The sequence below is a fragment of the Grampus griseus genome (genome assembly GCF_964374135.1).
Source record: "Grampus griseus genome assembly, chromosome: 7".
Classification (NCBI taxonomy): Eukaryota; Metazoa; Chordata; class Mammalia; order Artiodactyla; family Delphinidae; genus Grampus; species Grampus griseus.
The window spans coordinates 8,630,538-8,650,820 of record NC_139001.1 but is presented as its reverse complement, the minus strand read 5'-3'; the positions used below and the strand labels follow the sequence as shown (position 1 = coordinate 8,650,820).

The window sequence follows — 20,283 nt, the reverse complement described above, 5'->3', positions numbered from 1 at the left end:
CCCACATGCCAAAGGGGCACATTTTGGTTTTGGGGTGGCATATTCTGCTCCCCTTCAAAGTGTATGCTCAGGAGTCTTAGTATTCCCTCTTTAACACCAATTCATAGAGCCCTTGCCTTAGTGTCAGTTCTTAGGTCTCCCTCTCTCTCCTGCCCCAAAAAAGACCCCCAAAGGCCTGGGCCCAGAGAACCGCAGGGATGGCTGGACTCCAGCCTCATCTTCCTGCTCTGTAGGGTCCCACTGGGGCTGGGAGCCCTGCCACCCCTCTGCTCCTCTCCCTGTGCTGTGGCTTCACTGTGCCCGGGGCGTGGCCCAGGTGGGACCCTTTGTCAGTGACACTTGAGTCCTAACCTTCTGGTGAAGGCAATCTACTCTGTCAGACAGTTAAATACGAGGGTCCTCTGATAACTGTTCCCCTGACGGTTGAACTGGCAACGAAGGGCACAGCACTGACCCCTGGCGGCCCTGACCCGCTGTTGCCCCCAGTCAGTGGGGAGAGAGCAGGGGAGGAAAGCACCCTTCCTCCTTACAGTTCAAATCTGCGTATTGGGAGTCTGGGACCGCTAGTCCTTCCTAAACTGGCACTCCCCAGTTCAGGACTTGTTGATAAAAACTGGTTTAAAACGCACAGGTCAAGCCCAGGCCCAGGCAGGGCCTCCTGTGTCCCGCGGTCATCTAAATCTTGCGAGTCCACACTCAGGTCCACCTGTGTGGTGGGCTGGCAGGGCTGATTCATCCTGGATGAAACTAGCATCATTTTTTTTAATTTTTATTTATTTTATTTATTTATTCTTGGCTGCATTGGGTCTTCGTTGCTGTGTGCGGGCTTCCTCTAGTTGCGGCGAGCGCGGGCTGCTCCTCCGTGTGGTTCGCCAGCTTATTGAAGTGACTTCTCTTGCTGTAGAGCATGGACTGTAAGTGCGCAGGCTTCAGTAGTTGTGGGGCGGGTGCATGGGCTTAGTTGCTCTGCGGATGTGGGATCTTCCCGGACCAGGGCTCAAACCCGTGTCCCCTGCCTTGGCAGGCGGATTCTTAACCACTGCGCCACCAGGGAAGTCCTGAAACTAACATCATTTTAAAATGCAGGGACCCAGGGACTGGGTCACACAGCCAAGGCAGGGAAATGGGTTCGAGCCCTGATCCGGGAAGATCCCACATGCCGCAGAGCAACTAAGCCCATGCACCACATCTACTGAGCCTGCGCTCTAGAGCCCGCGAGCCACAGCTACTGAGCCCGCGAGCCACAACTGCTGAAGCCTGCGCACTTACAGTCCGTGCTCCGCCACTGCAACGAGAAGCCCGCGCACCGCACCGAGGAGTAGCCCCACTTGCTGCAACTAGAGAAAGCTTGCACACAGCAACGAAGACCCAACGCAGCCAAAAATTAATTAATTAATTAATTTTAAAAAACCCACAGTGACAGTGACTCAGTGTTCTAGAGAAAGGCACCCAATAAATTCCTGACTCTGACTGCTCAGATTCACTGAGGAAAGGGAAGTGGGCTGGAATGTTTTCATCAACACTGTCCAGATGGAGGGTGATCTGGGTCTCTTTGGGCCAAGGCTGAAAAACCAGGATGGAGAAAGAAAGAGTCCCCCCAGCACCGTCCAACCTGCTTCTGCAAAGCTGCTGGGGGCTTCTGCCTTCACCTAGTCCTCCCGAGGCTACCTGGCCTGGGGCTTCCGGAGCCTTTAGCAGGATTCCAGCTCAGAGTTTTCTGATTGGCAGCTTGCTTTTCAGAGTCTTTAATCTTTATGCTTTTCAAAACCATTTTAAGCAACCTGGTAAAGTTCATTCAAAAAAAAAAAATAATAAATGGAAAAATTTTCCCCACCATTGAGTTCCCAGTCACTGCGGCTGTCCTGGGTACCTCAGTCCTCCCTCCCCCAGACTCTCTTTGCTCACCTCATGTGCTAGGCAGATAAGGAGTTTTTATGCTTTTTGTTCTGTTTTGTTTTGTTTTCCTAGCACTTTGACAGACCTCTGGTGCCCTGTGAGATAACAGAATATATATATATATATATATATATATATATGAACAGTAGGAGTATCTCTTGTTCAAATATTTGGTCTTCGACCCTGGTTCCTGGGACTGAGCTTCTAGATCCCTTGGAATTTCCTGGATGATGGGAGTTTCTTTTGTTCTAATGAGGCCACTCTGGGTGGGCTTGTGGATGGGAGCTGGTCACCAGAAAGACCAGCCATGATTAGAAGCTTGGAATATTCAGCCCCATCCCCCATTCTCCAGAGAGGGCAGACGGGCTGGAAATGGAGTTAATAATTGATTTTGCCTGCATGAGGAGGCCTTCCCCAAACCCCAAACAGTATGGCATTTGGAGAGTTTCCCGGTTGGTAAACACAAGTGTGGGGAGAGTGGTGCACCCGGAGAGGGCACGGAAGCTCCACACCCCTCCACGCACACTTCGCCCCATACATCTCCTCCAGCTGGGTGTTCATCTGTATCCTTTATCATATCGCTTTGTCATAAACTGGTAAACTGTTTTCCTGAGCTCTGTGGGCCACTCAAGCAAATTAATCAAACCTGAGGAGGGGGTCATGGGAGCCCCCTGTTTACAGCTGATCAGTCAGAAGCACAGGTAATAACCTGGACTTGGGATCAGCATGGGGGAAGCAGGGGGGCCGTCTCGGGGGACAGCACCCTTAACCTGTGAGACTTTACACTTTCTCCAGGTGGATAGTGTCAGAACTGAGTAAAATTGTAGAATACAGAATTGTCTGGGGGGGGGAACCCACACATTTGGTGGCCAGAAGTGGCGGTGAAGTGTTCTGTGTGAGGTGTAAAGGAGAAACAGAGGCAGGAAAGACTGAGTTTCTCAAATGCATACCCAGAGAAGGCTGGAACTGAGGGGACCCCCGTAAGCATCTCTTGCAGCCCCATCAGTGTATAACAGCTCAGGACTCTGGCTCCCAGATCACCCAGACAGCAGCCAGGCCTCCCTCCTAGGGTGCAGCCACCTAGAACCAGCCTCTCTCTTCCTCACTGCCATTCAAACTCTCCAGGCGCAGTGAGCATCCGGGCCCCCTGCTTCTTAAATGCCCTGAGTGCCCAAAAATCCATTTTACTTGGAGGCTTGGGCACAATGATCCATCCCTGGAATAAAGGGATTTGTCCTTTTGACACCAAAGACATACAAAATGATAGCGAAACTAGTCACTGCCAGTGTTACACTGGCACCCACAGCAGCTTCCCTGTGTTGGAAGATTTCCAAAGAATAGGAGGCAGAGGCCCTTGGTCACGACAGGAAGAGGTAGGGCGCAGGGGTACTGTGACATCCTCCAGGGAAGGGCAGCTTTTCCCTTGGCCATCGGAGGCCCCGGCCCAGAGGGGCAAGAGAGCCGGACCGGACATGGAGCCCGGGGCCCAGCCCTCCAGGGCCCCGGGGGACGGGAAGGCCGAGCCGCAGCAACAGGCCCTCGCTCAGTCCATCGAGGGCCACGGCCAGGTAGTGCTGCTGGGCGAGCTCTGGAAGCAGGATGAGTGCTGTGTGACGCTGCAGAACATTCTGGAGCAGGGCCCGACCGATCAGCCCTCTCGGCCCTCATCCATCCGAGCCACGAGCGGCCATAGCAGCTCCAGCATCTGAGCCAGGCGGCGGCTCAAGCGCTCCGGAGACAGTTCGCGGAGGTGCGCCGATTGCCCGGCCGCCAAGTCCAAGCGCTGCACGCAGAAGCAGCCCTGGGAGCGGCGCAAGGCTGGGGACTCGCAAGAGCGCAAGCGTGAGGCGGCTCGGGCTGCGGCTCCGGCTCCGGGCTGGCGGAAGACGCGGCGTCGGGCTGCCAAGACCCTAGGCAGCCGCCGGCGGCGCCCTCGCCCCGCGAGCGGCTGCTCCTAGTGTCGCGCCGCGCGTCCGCGCTGCGCTCTCAGCTGCCGCGGCTGCAGCTGCTCCTGCAGCAGGTGCGCGACCAGGGCCACCGCCCGCCCCCCGCGCTCGTCGGGATCGTCGTGCAGCCCCGGCGCGACGAGGCAGCCGAGGCGCGCCGCCGCATGGAGACCCTGCTCTGCAGCGCCTTCGCCCCGCACAGCGCCTCCGAGGAGGTGCACACGGCCGTGTTCTGCCCCAGCCGCCCCGAGGGCACCCTGGACCTCCAGCTGGCCGCCAGCGGAGCGCACAAAGGCGCATCGCCGGGCTGCGTCCCCCTAGTGGATCGGGCGACCCAGACGGATGGTGAGGGGCCCGAGGGCGGGGGCCCGGAACGCCAGGTTGCCACGGGCGTCCCCGGGTGGGAAACTAATACAGAGGGAGTTCCCTGACCTTGCTGGTCCCGAGTAGTAGACAAATCCCCCGTGCCACAGTCCCTCTCCTAACGCCTCCACGTAACTCCGTTTTGGGTGAATATGAACTAGATTTCTCGCCCCAGGTGTCTCGCCGGGGTAATCTCGGGTCAAAAATGTTCGAATTCACTTCACGTGTAGTTAAAGCTCCCACCAACCCACCCGACTCCCTTCCGCCTTGCCCACTGCTCCCAATCAAGCTTTTCTAAGGTCCAGATTCGGGAGTGTGTAGCTCCCGGCCCCACCCCACCCCTCCACGTCCACTATTCCTTGCCTGGTTCCTTAGTCTCCTCCAAGGAATCGCAACTACTATAAAAAACATGCCTATGGTGAGCCAGGCACTGTCCTAAGGGCTTTTCACGACTAATCCTCACAACCCTCTAAGGAAGGCGCTGTGTTGGAGTAGCCCCGGTCCCCCACGCTCCTCGCCCCCAAGGCAGGATTCTTAGCCACAGCCCTTGAAACCCTTCCTATCAAGGAATCCAGGCCTGTGGCCCCAGCGGGTTAATCTGTGGGTCTGAGGGCCCTGGGCCACCGGCCGCTCCTAAATGAGCACCAAGTGCCTCTGCTGCCCAGAGCCCTTCCAGGGGCAACAGTTGGGAAGAAGGAAGTGCTCTGGGCTCGGTAGCCCACAGCCCGCTCCCGGGAGGCTCTGACGCCCTTCTGCTGGTGACCAGAGCACGTTGTCTCCTCCACCGATTAGCTGCCCTTCCGACACATGGGGGTGAAGGGTCAGTTGCTGTCTGTGGTACCATCCAGATCTAAGATGCTAGTTTCAGGACAAACGGTGACTGCTTGTTCTGGGTGCCCAAGACGCACCCAGAGGGCGAGAACTACCAGGGACCCTCTGGTCAGGCCCGCATCCTGACTACCTAACTTTGAGCCCTTTAGACTCATTCTTCTCGCTCTCCTAAATAGTCCACGAGGTCTTCCCATGTCTGGCTTTCCTGCTTCAGAAAGCCCCTTGCCTGGGGGCTGTTCCCACCATGATCCTCAGGCAGGTCCAGAAAATCCCAGGCCGTCTTTGCAAACAAGCCGTTCGTGATGCAGCTCCAAGGTGCCTTGTCCCCGCTCGGCCACACCCAGCCTGCCTTCAACGATTCCCCGTGTTCCTCGACCTCCCACCGTCACCTTCAAGCAGACTGCATTGAGCCCCTTCTCTGGACTTTGGCCCTAGATAAGACGAGGGTAGAAATCATTCTAACCCCACGTAGGATGTGATCTGGGGCCCAGAGAGAGAGAGATTGCTTCCAGTTGGGGACCTACAGGAAGGCTTTTTATGAGGAGATGGGTCCACTGGAGGTGAATCTTGATGATGGGAAGTGTTATGACAGAGAGGGAGAGGGGCTTGATGGAGAGGAAAGGGCTTCCACAAATGCAGGAAAGTGAGGCATGTTCACCAGACCTCTGGTGCTCACGGTCAGCTGGAGCCGGACACGGTAGCAGCAAGGTGGCCGATAAGCCTGGGACAGCGCGCCGTGACCGTGTTATGGAGGTGTCAGACTTCCGGGCTTGAAACGTGTGCTCAAGTCAGAAGGCAGAGGGGAAAATATTTTAGCTAAAACTATTGCAGTGCCATTCTTCCTCATCCTTCTGGGACAACCTCTCACTCCACAAGTGCCTGCCTCTCTGCTTCTTGGGATCACGCTTGCTATCTTCTCCACTGTCATGGAAAAACTCCCCCCTCCTCCTGAAGCCTGACCCTCTGTGTTTCCTTCATCGCTCTCCCGGGGAACAAGGATTTGTTATCTGTGTCCTGTTTGGCTCCTTGGTGTGAAATGGAATGTTTCTTTCATTGGTACCAGGAAATCCTACCCATATATGTCTGCCCCTCTCTAATTCATTTAAACCAGTGGTTCTCAATGGGGCAATTTCTCTCTCTCTCTCTCTCTCTCTCTCTCACACACACACACACACACATACACACACACACAAGCACACAACATCCTGGGGACATTTAGCAATGTCAGTAGACATTTTGGGTTGTCGCAACTTCGGGGGAGGGATAGTTGCTACTGTCATCTAGTGGGCAGAGGCCAGGGACGCTACTAAACCAATTCCAGTGAAGGATGGCCTCACAAGAAAGAATTATCCGACCCAAAATGTCAATAGGGCTGAGGTTGAGAAACCCTGGTTTAAACCAGGTTGCAGCCCTCAGTCAAAAGCCCGTTGGTGCCTGAAAATCGAATTTTGCAGACATAAATGCCTTAGGAGTTCCTGACCTGTCTGCTAAATCTGGACAGTGTTCCTGACTGAGGTTTCCAGTCTCTCTGATTCAAAACTGAATCCCCCGCCGAGGGATCCATTGCTCTCAACTTCAGGGAATCACCACCTTCTTGTAGACTCACTTGTTCCGTGAACATCCACATGCCAAGGGTCGACCAAATTCAATCCACCTTCTTTGATCTGAGCTTCCTTTCCTTTCTAATCCTTCATGCCTTTGCTTTCTTCAGTCCTATCAAGGGGTTTTAAAATTCATCCATTTTAAGGCCTGCATCATTATCTGACTCCCTATTGCCTTCTGGAGTCACGAAATGAAAGAGCCCCGAATGGGACTTTAGCCTTGTCGATGCCTCCAACCAGCTGTGTGACCTTGGGAAGGTAATTTAACTTCTCTGAACCTCAGTGTCTCTTCTGCAAAAAAGAATCATTAAGGTCTTTTCAGGCTCTATAATCCTTAAAATACGTCCTGTCCATTTTATGTCTCATGTCAGGTCTGGCCTTATGTGAGGGCTCCTCCTAGGTAGGTCTGCCCTAAACCATATGCTGGGGCAAGCGTATGAGTCCCCAGATTCCAGGGGTTCAGTCGAAACCTCAGCCACCTAGTGGTGCATTAATGTTGGAGGCGGAGTCTCCTAATGTGAACACGTTCTACATTGCAGTCAAAGTGTGAAGTTTAAGGTTGTCTTTCTAAAGTGCTATTTCCTGTTCTTTCCTAAAATGAAAATTACATTGTTAACTTCCAGGAAGGGTCACAGTCCCCTAATTGGCAGGACAAGTTGGGAGTTTGAGAGGTGGTCTGCCAGTTGTCAGTGTAGTGAGTTTCAGAAGTTTAGTTTTCCAAACAGCTGTTGTGTTTTTAGGGGAAATTCTTTTGCCAATTGCGATGGTTCTTATCAAAGTTAGGGAACCCCCCCCCCAGCCCTTTCCCATAGCGGGGAGGGCCGGCTTTGGGAGAAGGGGGAAGCCGCTCCGTATAGGATAATCTCGGGGGGGGGGAGACAACTGACATAGCAGAAGGCTGCGGGCCTTCCACGGACCCCCAGATCTTTAAACTCACAAAATGCATGGTGAAGTTGTTTGTTTGTCCGTTTGTTTGCTTTGGGGGGTATGTGAAAACCAGTGACAGAGCGAGCATCACAGCCAGGGTGTCTTAAAGAGGAACAGCACACAGGGACCCAGGAACACACCAGCAAGCAGGTGCCTGAAAGAGGCGCTCGGGGGACAGAATCGTGGGCGTCCAAGTTTCCACGGGCCCCGAGGCCAGCGTTCGCCAGGTGCCCAGGTCCGTGAGGGGCACGGCAGCTGCTCTCCACCCATCCGCAGGAACCGAGGAGGAGGGAGGACAGCAGGCTGGTGTCGGCAGAGAAGACTGTCCCCAGCACCCTGCCATGGGAGCCACCCTGGCTTTTGTGACCTCACAGGAGGGCTGTGGGTGACCCTTTCCTGTGGGCCCTGGGCTCAGACGGACGCCAGAGCCTCCCCGCAGGGCAGGGGCACACGGCCCCTCGGGGAGGGAGTCAGGAGATTAGGCAGATCCACGTAGGTGCACGTTTAGGTGAGGAGGACCCACCATGAAGAAGGGCAAGGGGCAGAAGTCGAAGGCCAGGCGCCGAGGCTCCGCCTCCCAGCACGCCAGCTCCGAAGGCACCGGATCCAGCCCGCAGCCGCCCAGCCCCCCGCCCACCCGGCCGCCGCCCAGCACCCCGACCACGCCGCCGCCCAGCTCTGGAGTCACCTCACAGCCCAGCAGTGAATCCGTCCCCCCGCAGCCCGTGCCCCAGGCTCTCCCAGCTCCCGAAGTCAGCCGCTGGGCTCGGGGCGTCGTGTCTCCGGACACTGGCACAAAAGCATCCCCTCGATCCAGCAAAACAGGTGGGCAGCCTGCCTGCCTGAGTGGTTCTAGCCTTCCTGCTGATGGAGTCCCAGGGCTGCCCCAGAGGCTGACACTTTTCTTATTGGGTACTGATGCATGGTTAACGTGTGTTCTGGAACGGTGCGTGGGGAGTGCGAGGGGTTTGGGTTTTGTTTTTTTACCCAGGAGACCAGGATTCCTGGGTTTTGTCATTCCTCACCATACCAAGTCTCTCTGAAGACAGCCACGCAAACATATTAACATTCAGCGTGGCTCGGTGGTAATCCTAGCTCACTGGGAGTCAGAAGTACCACGTGGCTGCTAAGAAATAAACACCAAGGCTGCATTAGTACAAGAATACAGTTAAGGACAAGGGAGGTGGTCACACCGCTTTACTCTGTCCTCATCAGGCCACTTGTGTGCTGTAAAAGGTGCCCAGCGATCTAGTCCAAGGAAGATAGTCCAGGTTGGGGGGATGAGAAGGGTGGCGGGGAGGCAAGAACCTTCTGGTGTATGAGAGCCAGTTGAGGGAATTGGAGGATATGTCTGTCAGCTGGAAGGTGTGAGTAGATTTGTTCCATGTTGTCCTCAGATGTCTGACTAAGCGTCCCTGGATAGGGTTGCCAGATAAAATACAGGCCACCCAGTCAAATTTGAATCTCAGATAAGCAACACATGATTTTTAGTATAATAAGTGTGTCATGAATATTGTGCGGGCGTCCTGTATTTTTATTTGCTAAATCTGGCGACTTACCCTTGGAAAACACTGGAGAAGGCAGATTTCTGCTCAGCGTTAAAAAAAATCCAACAGTTAGCTCTCTCTGAAAATGGAACGGCTGTCCAATGGAAAGCGGTCCCCCATCTTCTTGGGTAGCCAGGATCCAAATGAGCATTGGAGCGTGTCGAGGGAACTCACACAGGCAAAATCAATTATTACCTCTCCACGTTCCTCTGGGACCCACAGCCCAGGACAGCAATGGGAGGTGAGCTTGGGGAAGTATTTCAAAGACTGTCCACTGGAGTAGCAGTTGTCTTCTGGTTGAATCCGAGAGCCCCAGAGAAATGGAACGTGACCGCTCCAGTTGCAGGAATCTCAGTGCCACTTCTTCTAGGATGGACAGTCACCTGCTGCCGTCCCTTCCTGTGAATTCCACGGAAAGAGCACAGAATTGAGTTAGAAATCCTGCGTTGAAGCCCACTTCTTCCATCTCCTTGCTATCAGAGCACGTCTCTTCTATTCTTTGAGCCTCGGTTTCCATATCTGTAGGCTGAGAATAACCACATTCCTTTTCACAGGATTGTTCTGATGATTGAATGAGATGGATGATGCCGTATAGAACACTGTACAGGTGTCAGCTGTTACATCGGTGTTCTTCGTATTATTCCCAGGTAGCACCAGTCTAGAAGACAACTAGTTCCCCATGCAGTTGGTCCGCTCTCCTCTGCACACGCCACTCCTGGTGTGGACACCTCCCGCAGGCAGTGGGCCCCTCACCTCTCTCCTTCTCTGTCCAGCAGGGTCTGTGACGCAAGCGGGCCCGCGCGCCTGCTGTTCCTGTTCCGCTTGTCCCGGCAGCTCTGCTTGCTGGCATCGTCTGGGCCTGTGCCACAGCCGCATCTTCGATGTCCTTCTGCCTCGGGCCTGGCCGACCATGCCGGGGAGAGGATTCCCAAACCTCCTCACCTTCTACAGGTCCTAGGGCGCGTGGGGGGCGGGGCCCTCGGGGCACACAGTGTATTAGCAGTCGTGTGTAACTGCTTCCTCTCGGGACTCCCAGGCCCAAAGGAAATCCACGTCCTGGGGGTTGGCACCCGGGCCTTTCTGACTAGCCCCAGGCCCAGGTACCCCACCTTCATGGAGAGGTGACGACTTTCTTCCTTACCGGGCATGGCTTCTTTGGGGTTCATTTTTCGTCGCTCCATAGGCAGCCTCCTTGCTCACAGCACACTCCCCCGCAGTCCGTCCTAAAGTCCCTGTCGCTCCTTCCGCAGCCTGAGCCATAGCCCAACGCTTCCGGCTCCTGACCCGCACGTGAACACCCCCTGGAATTTAGAGATAAATACGATGTAAATCACATAACCCTTGGTGCCAGGAAGACCTCTACCCCCTTCAGCGGGTCTCGGGCTGTTCCTGGCAGCCCCACAGGGGTCTGTCCGTGACCCGGAGGCCCACACAGCATCGCCTGCAGCATCTGCCCTTCTTTTCCTCTCCCACGAAGCCACCAGGTGGCCGCCACTTCCTCTCGTGGGAAGACCCCTGTTGAGGGAACTGGACTGAAGATGTCCCTCACCTTTTCCGGTGGCACAGGGCTACGCACAAGGGCTGGAGAGGGGCCTCCGCCTACCCCCAGCTCTGGGCCCCAGGGCAGCTCTGCTTATACTCAGGTCTCACAAATGTCCACAGAAGAGGCCTTCCGCCTAGGCATCTCCCAGCCCAGAAGCTGAGCCCACCCGTCCTCCATCCCCATCCGGCTCCTCTTCCCAGCCCCTGCCCCACCAAACCCGCTCTCTTGTATGTTCGTGAAAAGCACCATCTCTCAGTCATATGAAGAGAGGCAAACAGATACCCAGGTGTGTTGGGAGAACATGCCAGAGTAAAAATACCATACTGCTTGGTAAGTCAAGGAAGGGCCTACCCCCCACCCACCATGATCAGCTGTCCTTCCACACACTTAGTGCTTCCGTCCGTTTAGTGCCAAGTTGTGCCCTGGATTCATAAACCAACAAGTAGTAAAACCGACTCTGCATAAGGATACTAGGCACTGGGAGGGAAACCAAAACAGGGAACTGTACCCTTAAAAAGTGTGCAGTCCACATGGTAAGCTAAGATATGTACCTTTAGAAACTAATGTGCAGGCCAGGAAGTGATACGTGACCTATAGGAGATGTTCAAAGAGCTTCACTCCTGAGCTGGGGTCCAGGTAGACGTTGTAGTATCAGTTGTAACTGAGCTGAATCTAAAAGGATTTTAGGATCCTCTATGGCCTATTTTAAAGGGAGAGCTTTCCAGGAGGAGGAAAAGGCACAAGGCAAGGCTCAGAAATAGGAAAGTGACGGGGAGGGGCAGAGTCCAGCCTGGCTGGGATGCAGTCCTAATTCTGCTGAAGTTTCACCTGCTTCCATAATCTTTACATTCCTCTGTGGAGTGGAATGTTGACTCTGGGCTTTAAGTACACATTCACATTAGATAAGAATCCCTGCTTTAGTAGGATTTTTGCCCAAATGGATATTGCATCTTGTGAAAGCCTTCTCACAATTAATAGCATAATCATATACTTTCCTTTTCCACCACCTTCGTGGTAGGTGTAGTATGTGGTTTCCTCAGAAGCCTCAACCCCAGAATAGAGCTACATGGTAGGACTACTTCACAGGATGGTTGTGAAGCTTGAGGAGGACACTGGGTGTGAGGTGTTTAGCACAGGGCCTGGCACACGGCAGCCTTGACTACCTTTGTCACCTTCTCTCTGAGTGTCCAGGGGAGCTGGCATCCCAGGCCAGCCCATCCTCGGATCCTGGGGGGTCCTGTGGTAGAACTTTATTGGGAGGGGTGCAGGGAGTTGTGTTCCTTTGAGAGGAGGAGCCATAGGGGGAGATGGACATTCCTGTGATCCTGAGGGACCCCACAATTTCCACTTTCCCCTGCATATAGACAGGCACTAAATCCCAGCTGCCCCCCAACCTGTGGGCTTTCTGCTTTGCTTTGCAGAAGACCTGCAAGTAAACATTCCACTCATCGTAACTTGCGTGCTCCGAGCCCTTGGGACTGTTGCTGTGGCTCTGGGAGCCCTAGGAGCTGCCTACTACATCACTGAATCCTTGTGAACAAGTCTCCAGGCCTGCGGCCCAGCAGGTATGTGGACCCCCTTCGTGCCCACGGCCCTTTGCAGAGTGATTCTGAAGCCCACTAACTCACCATCCCTGCAGCGCAGGGCTGATGGAATGTCTGTCTCTTCTCTGAATGGAGGAGGTCTCTAGGGGTGGGCGAAGCCCCCAGCCTCTCAGGGGAATCTTGAGAACTGAGTGACTTGTTTCTGGCCTCAGGGTCCACTGGCACATCTCTCTCAGGCAGCCCTGGACACTCGTGGACAATGCTAGACTCATTGTGGGATCTTCAAAACAGAGTTTCCCACCTCTCCTCTGGCCTGGGCTTGGTTCCCCTGGTCGTGGACACCAGATAGGAGGAGATGGGAGAGGCAGGGGCAGAGGGCCCTATGCATCTCAGAGCCTTTCCTCCCAACTTTCTCCCTGCCTGTCACACCATTTCCAGCCCTACCTACCCTTTGTGAACTTCATGTTCCGTGGAGCCTTCCTCCCATCTTTGTTATTACTGTTTTCTCCAACCTACTCCATCCCATACTGCAGATGATTTTTATGTACACATGTGGCCTGTCTCCACGCTGTTTTGCAAGATCCTTGAGGGCAGGGAGCATGCCTTCCACAACATCTTCAATCCTGCCCTGTCTCAGGCTGGGCTCCCTAGAAGCAGAGCCTGAGACAGGGATTTGGGTGCACAGGATTTAGTGGAGGAAAAAAAGTGAGGGAGGCAAGAGAGGGAGGGGAAGGAGTGGAGCAAGGACAAGGTCTCAGCTGAAGTCCACTTAGCCCAGTCCTGGGGAGCTCTGGAAGGTGAATTACAACCAGAGTTGGTCTCACCGTGAGCCCAGAGGGTTGGCCTTTCATGCCCGTCTGTGAGTCAGTCATTGGCTACAGGGTGAGGTGGGGAGTACATGTCTTTGTGAAAAAGTGGCTCCCATTTGGGTGAGGACAAGTCCCTGAGGAAGGAGACAGCTCTGAGCCTTTAGCAACCAACATTCATAATTCACAGGAGCTGGGCGATGGATACGCCAGCCCAGAAAGGGGATCTAGGCGGGTACCGAGAGCACCCCCAATTGTCCCCATTGTCAAGTCCACATGCGGTGAATGCCTAACAAGTGGTGATGGGGGTGGGGCAGGGGGTAATGGGAGCATTTCAACCCACCCCAGGCCTCCAGCAGCCACAGCAGGGCGTGTGGTGGGAATAGAGGCTCAAGGTAACTCAGAAGCCCAGCCCGGAAAATAAACTCCAGTGAGAGCTCACCATCTCCTCAAGGGCTCTGCTGCCTGATCCTGGGACATTCATGAAAGAGCAGAGAAGCACCTTAAGCTTCACAGAATTCCACAGCAGTTGAAATCCTCAGTTTCCTTATCTGCACATAGGGAAGATCTTGAGATCGTTGGGAGTATGAGACGAGTATGAGGCAAGGTGCTTGGAGGGCAGAGAGCTGGCCAGCTGGGGGAGTCTTGTTACTGTTACCATCATGGAGGTGGTGGTTGTTGGAAAGACGCTGGTTCTGGAGTTGGAGCCGTAGGTGCTAGCCTTGACTCTGCTGCCTGGTCGCTGGGTGTTCGGGGCCACGTTACTTGACTTCTGTGAGAGTTTAGCATCTCTAAAGCGGGGAGAATAACAGCTACCTCCAAGGGCAATGGTTGTGAGGATCAGGCTAGGGGATGCGCAGCCCTGCAGGGCCTGGTCACAGGTTGGGTAGATGGTGGCGACTGGCAGTGTGAAGATGGCGCCCAAGCCCAAGCTTAGGGCTTAGAGCTCAAGCTTGAGCTCAAGCTTAGAGCTTAGAGCTTGGAGCTCAAGCCCAAGCTTAGAGTCTCCTTCCAGCAGAGCCCACTGGTGTGAGCTTGGGTTCCAGAGGCAGGAAGCCTTGGGATCAGATCCCCCTTCAACACCCAGTATCTCTGGGGCCTGGGCAACTCCCTTAACTCCTGATGCCTCATTTTCTTGTTAAATGGAGATAATAATGCTACAGCTCTCACTTGGGGCCGGGGGGAACTGGGTAAAAAGAATGCATGTGAAAACACTTAGCATAGGGCCTGGCACAGGACAGGCCCTCAACATAGCAGTGACATCACCATCATTATTTTTTAACTCAGTATTCCCCAAACTTTATTGACCTTTGAAATCTGGAATGTTACTTTTTTTAATATATTTTTTGAAGTATTATTAACCTACAATACTGTGTGAGTTACGCTGTACAACATAGTGATTCGATATTTCTATACATTACAAAGTGATCCCCACAAACACTAGTTTTATTAAAACCTAAAATCATTAATGTTAGTAGATGGGAAAATAGTAAACTAGAAGTCAAAATATAGTCAAGCTATGTTTTGGGATCGATCACTTATTTTCTTTAAATTAGCTTCCTTTTCAACTTAAAGGCACTTATTTTCAAACTGGCCGTAAATGGAAAATCCTATCCTTTGCCATAAAAAAGACTCACAGTAGGGCTTCCCTGGTGGCGCAGTGGTTGGGAGTCCGCCTGCTGATGCAGGGGACGCGGGTTCGTGCCCCGGTCCTGGAGGATCCCACATGCTGCAGAGCGGCTGGGCCCGTGAGCCATGGCCGCTGAGCCTGTACGTCTAGAGCCTGTGCTCCGCAGCAGGAGGGGCCACAACAGTGAGAGGCCCGCGTACCACAAAAAAAAAAAAAAAAAAAAGACTCACAGTAAATATAAATACCATAAAAACGAAATGTCATGGAATTCTGGCGGATAGGGTGCCTGAAAAAGTCTCAGCTTTGGCGTCAGTGCCCTGTGTGTTCAAAGATAGTTGACAAGGGTTAGATGTTAACACTGGCCAGCTCCACGCTAAGACCCTCTTTAACCAGAGGGTTGAAAGATAGCGGGAATGGGCCGTGATTCCACATTATTGAACTCGGTGTCCAGTGCCACCCGAAGTGTCTCAGTGTCCACGAGGGAGGGGTGAGTGTCTCACCCACACTGTAGTTCACACAGCCCTGAGCCCTGGGGGGTGGGAGGAGAGAGTGGCGGAGGAGGGGAAGTGAAGGAGGCAGGGGGTGGCGGGGGGGGGGGGGAGGACTGGAATGGAAACCTGCCCTGGGCCTGGCGTAGGTCATTTCCCCGGGAATAACTGAGAGTCTGCAAAGTTAAAGAGGCTCCCCAGAGACTGAATCCAGTCTTCACTCCATCCCCCAAAGCTATGTGTGTGTTGCCAGCGGTGGGGGGATCTTGTTTTGGGGCCCTGGCATCACTGGCATCACTTACAAACCACGCAGTGTGCAGACTTCACACAGCTCTGCTTCTTCTGCTCTGAGGGATGATTCCTCTGTCTCCCTAGGGCAGGCCCCTTTCCTGATGCAGGGTTAGGATAGGCAGGTCCTCCCAAGGACAGACCCTCTCTCTTCTGTCCCATGGCGCCTTGTTTCCCTGGAGAAGAGGGAGACTATGCCAGCACCCCTGCTCCATGCAGTGGCCTGAAACAGGGTCCTTCCCAAGCCCCAGAGCCCATGCCTGGTGATTCTGAGGAGGTGGCTTTTCCTCATGGGACCCTCTGCTTTTGTCAAATTGCTCCTCTGGAGACTGTTCTGGAAGCAGCGTTGGGATCGATGCTAATTGGCATTCGGGTGCTTAAGATGTTCAGGTCCCTGCTTCTTCCAGACGTGCCAGGGCCAGGCTGCGGTGTCACCTCCCATGTCATTCAGTGCGTGCTGTGGGCCTGAGGGTCTGATGAAGACACCACCAGCAGGGGTCAGGGAAGCATCTTCTGGAAGCCCAGAAGTTTCAGCCGCCGTTCCTAGACACTGGTCGCCATGGTACTTCCCACCCCGACTCCCCAGTGTCCCCCACATACCCCCCGTGTAGCTATGTAAGTGGGTCACCTCGGCTGTCACGTATCAGCACCGATCATGTGCCCAGGTGCTGTGAGACGTGACGACACAGTGGTGAGTGGACAGCCAAGTCCATCAACAGACCCAGGCTAAGCTTAAGACTTTGAGGTCTAGTAAAGTCTGTGGATCTAAGCCAGCCAAGGCTCCCAGGCAACGGGAGCAGAGGTGATAACTCAGATGTAGATATCTGACTTCCAAGCTAGAAGGCGGCAGAGTCCAGATGGGAGAGAGTGTTTGGTAATTAAATAATGCATTCATTCATTAAGTATTTCTTGGGCACCTACCTTGTACCAGGACAGGAAGGAGCCCTTCCCTGGGAGCCTACATTCTAGTGGACACAGACAAGTCAGTGAATAAACAGGATCACTTGATTTGGTGGTCAATTTTATCAAGGAAATAAAAATATAAAGTTGATCTGATAAAGAGCAGAGGGGCGGGGTGACCAGGAGGGGCCGCTGCTGGAGCCAGGCTGGTCTGCAAAGGCCTCTCTGAACTGAGGCACATGTAGCAGAAGGAGGCAGACTGTGCAAATCTGCGGGAAGAGTGTTCTTGCAGCAGGAACAGCAAACCCAGTAGCCCCGAGGCAGGAAGGACTCTTAACATGTTTGGGGGCCATCCTGGCACCAGTATGGCTAGAGTTGGGGGGTCAGGAGGCCACTTTTGGGGAGACCAAGGTCAGGCAGGCCCGTGGAGCTTCCATTGTGTTCTAGAGGTGGTGGGCATCCCCTGAAACAGAGCAATAGCAAGTCCTTACACAGGCACGCTTCTGGGTGTTTTACGTTTATTAACTCATTCATCCTCCCCTCAGAGGGGAGTATCTCAAGCTGCTGGTTTAGATTTCAAAACAATCACAGTGCCTGCTGGGTAGAAAATGGGAAGGGGCGGGGGGCCGGGGAACGACCAGGTAGGACTCACTTGCACTGGTTCAGGCAGGCGAAGATGGTGCTTGGACCAGGGTGATGGCTGTGGAGGGGAATGTGAACAGCTATACTATGGGGGTTGCACCAGCAAGTCTGGCTGAGAGACTGGATGAAATAATGAGGAAAAGAGAAGCCTCAAGGATGACTCCAAGTTTGGGGTGTCATTGCCAGAGGATCAACATGCAAGAGGGGAAAAAAATCAAGAGTTCTGTTTTGTTGTTAATTTTGAGATGTTGGACAACCAAGTGGAGATGTCAGGTAGGCAGGGGCATAGAGGGAGCTCACAGGAAAGGCCAGGTCTTAGCTGTAAACATAAGGGTCAATCGCTGACATAGGGAGAGAGCATGGATAGAGCAGAGGGCCAGGAATCAAGCCAATGTTGAGAAGTCTGATAGTAAAGGAAGGTGTCTGCAGAGAAGACACCTGCTCTGGGTCTTCTCTGGGTCTAGGGAGCACATGGGATCCCAGGAGGTTTCCAGAGGTGAGGAGAACAGGTAGGCTCAGGTCAAAAATGTCCACAGGTGGGGAAAGGCAACAGAGATGCATCTCAGTGGGAGGAGCTGGTGAGCTGTGACCTCTGATCATAAGGACCCAGCAGCTCCTTTCTGCTTGTTCTCCTGTTCCCTGAACGTGGACAGGCAGGCCTGTGTTTCCCCATCCTGGCACCAGGACCCATCCCCATTTGTACAGTGAACAAAGGGAGGACCCCGAACCAGCACCCAGGTTCAGGTCTCACGGCCTCTTGACTAGATGGGCCAACCCTGGTGCTCACTGAGGTCCCCCTTCCCAGGCATCCTGTGTGTTCAGCCACCACTCTCTATGCAGACCCTTTCAAGTGCAAAAGGTTTTCACTGCTTCAAGAGGAAAATTCCTTAGCTTGACAATTGAATGAAACTCACCTACCTCCCGTGGTTAAGGTTCTTCCCAGTAAACACTGGGAAGCTTCTACCGATGGCATTGTGCTGATGTCTCTCTTTTTAATTCAGTTGTAAAATGAAAGGGTGAATTGGTAGGTTTCCAAATGCCACAAGGCACTTTAAGACTTGATTTACAAGTGGATTATGCGTTCGATTACTTGGTGCTGCAAATTTCAGCAAACCTAATTCAAAATTATAGTAAGGAGATTATCTCACATAACAAAACAGTCAGGAAGTGTCAGGGCTGGCGAACTCAACAGTGTCATCAGAGACCTGGGGACTTTTCCAACTTCCGGCTCTGACACCCTCAGCGGAGGGCGCACTAGTTCCCCTCCTGGGCAGATGGCTGGAGGAGCCCCAGAATTATATCCTCACACCCTGACAACCAGAAGCAGGGAAAAGGCCACCTCCTTCTTGTGTCTCTTCTTGAGTTAAGAAACTCTTCCCAGGATCCCCCTCCCCTGGTATACTTGCCCCCTCATTGCGGTGACATGCCTCTGAATTGGGTCTCATGCTCCTTCTTTTTTTCCTAATATTTATTTAGTTATTTTCCTGCGCCGGGTCTTAGTTGTGGCATGCACGATCTTCATTGCAGCATGCAGGATCTTTAGTTGTGGCGTGTGGGAACTTAGCTGTGGCGTGCATGCGGGATCTAGTTCCCTGACCAGGGACCGAACCCGGGCTCCCTTCACTGGGAGCACTGAGTCTTAACCGCTGGACCACCAGGGACATCCCTCATGCCCCTTCTTAAGCAAATTAATAGCATGGAGGGGGTGAATTTTCATGACTGGATTAGACCAATCTAGATCTACTTCCACACCCTGCCCCTATGGACAAGGGTGGACAAAGGAGGGGAGCATCAATGCTCCCAAATGGGGCCCCCGCCAGGAAGGCAGGTGTGTGAGTGGATTTGGGGGGAGCAGCCAGCAGTGTGTTTTAAGATATGGTAGCCTGTGCAGGATGAACTTCAAAGCAGACCTGTTGGCCTGGGACCTCTCTGGCTTTAGCCCCTGAAAGCCACCCTGAGGGTGCTGTGAGTCAGTGTGCATGCATGTGTTGGTGGTAGGGGGAGGGATGAGTTCGTAGACTCAGTTCTTAGACCGTCTGGGAGGGAAACAAGCAGTTTGGTGTCCTTCCCAGTCCAGAGCATGAAGAACCATCTGATGACACTGGCAGAGCCTCCTCTCCAGGGAAACGTGTTTCTAGAATTTTCTTCCCAAAAGCTTGGAGAGCCTCTCTCTCTGCATCCCACCAATGAATGATGCAGCACTAAAGTCAAGGGGCTGCTTCCCCTCTCCTTTTGGGCACTGAATGTAGTAAAACTCACCACCGTGGCCTGGCGTTTGGGAAGCGAGGCTCCGTCTTAGCTGCCGGGATCCCTGGGGGAAGGGAGAGGAAACAGAAGGCACCCAGTTCATGCCAGACACTTTGCAAAAGCTTTTTACAGCCTGAAGGGAAAAAACAAAGTCTTTGAGAGGCCGAGTTCGGACAAAAGGAAGAGTGGACGTGATGAATGGAAGAAATTTGAATCCTAAATTTATTTTCCCACAGGAGGATTTTAGCTGTTAAACCCTCACCCTGAGGCTATAAAACTGGAAAGCCACCAGAATTCTGGGGTCATAGAGTATTGTCTAAGCTCATGGCTCTGTCCTTATTTTTCTTACAGATCCAGTTTTCCATCAAGGATCTCTCTCGTCACCAAAATAAACAAAACAAAACAAAACAAAAAAGAATTCTGTTTCTTTAGTGTATTCTACCCAGAGACACAGAGGTTGGCCTTGGCAAATGGGTAGGGAGGTAAACTTGGGGGTGACTCTGTGAGCCTCAGGGAAGCCAGGGTGGGATCCTGCTGTTCCTGTTGGCGGCCGCACACCCAAGGTGGGCAACTTTCTCTGCACACGCTCACAGAACAATTTCAGATCCTCCCACTATAAATGCAGACATCAGACAACTTAATTCAATACCTAACATACTTCCGGGCCGGGCCCGGCTTGCAGCCTTGTGGTCTGTCTGGTGACTTAGCTGCACCCAGCCATTGCCTGGTGTGTTTGGACATCTAGCTTCTGAGCGGCCGAGGCAGAGGTCTTACTTCAAGGTGACCCCAGGAAACACCAGTAGACGTGAAACAGAAAAGGGAGGACAGTGAATACAGGTGCAGCGGCCACTGGGAGCAAATGAAGCTGAATCCTGCTGGGGCAGCGCTAGGAAACAGAACACACACATCAGAGTAATCTCACCCAAGGAGGGGAAGCCAGGCGTTTATACACCCATCGGTTAAGGGCTGCTGGGAGGGAGGTGGTTAATTCCCCCGCACTTTTGTCCCCTGGGGAGTGCGGAGGGTGGAGGTTGGGAGCTGAGAATTCACTGAAGCAGTTACACAAGAGGATAGGAGGGGGCAG

The 20,283-nt window shown here is 53.4% G+C and overlaps 1 protein-coding gene across 1 annotated transcript; it reads left to right on the top strand.

The window, feature by feature from the left end:
* Positions 1 to 3,368: 3,368 nt before the first annotated feature.
* Positions 3,369 to 19,600, top strand: SPATA3 (spermatogenesis associated 3; the record flags this gene model as incomplete). The annotated part of the gene is made up of 6 exons (XM_082658253.1): positions 3,369 to 3,556; positions 3,611 to 3,738; positions 3,783 to 4,187; positions 9,888 to 10,062; positions 12,076 to 12,219; positions 19,551 to 19,600. 5 exons carry the CDS (start codon positions 3,369 to 3,371, stop codon positions 12,179 to 12,181), a joined length of 1,002 nt encoding a protein of 333 aa, XP_082514379.1. The 3' UTR covers positions 12,182 to 12,219; positions 19,551 to 19,600.
* Positions 19,601 to 20,283: the final 683 nt, after the last annotated feature.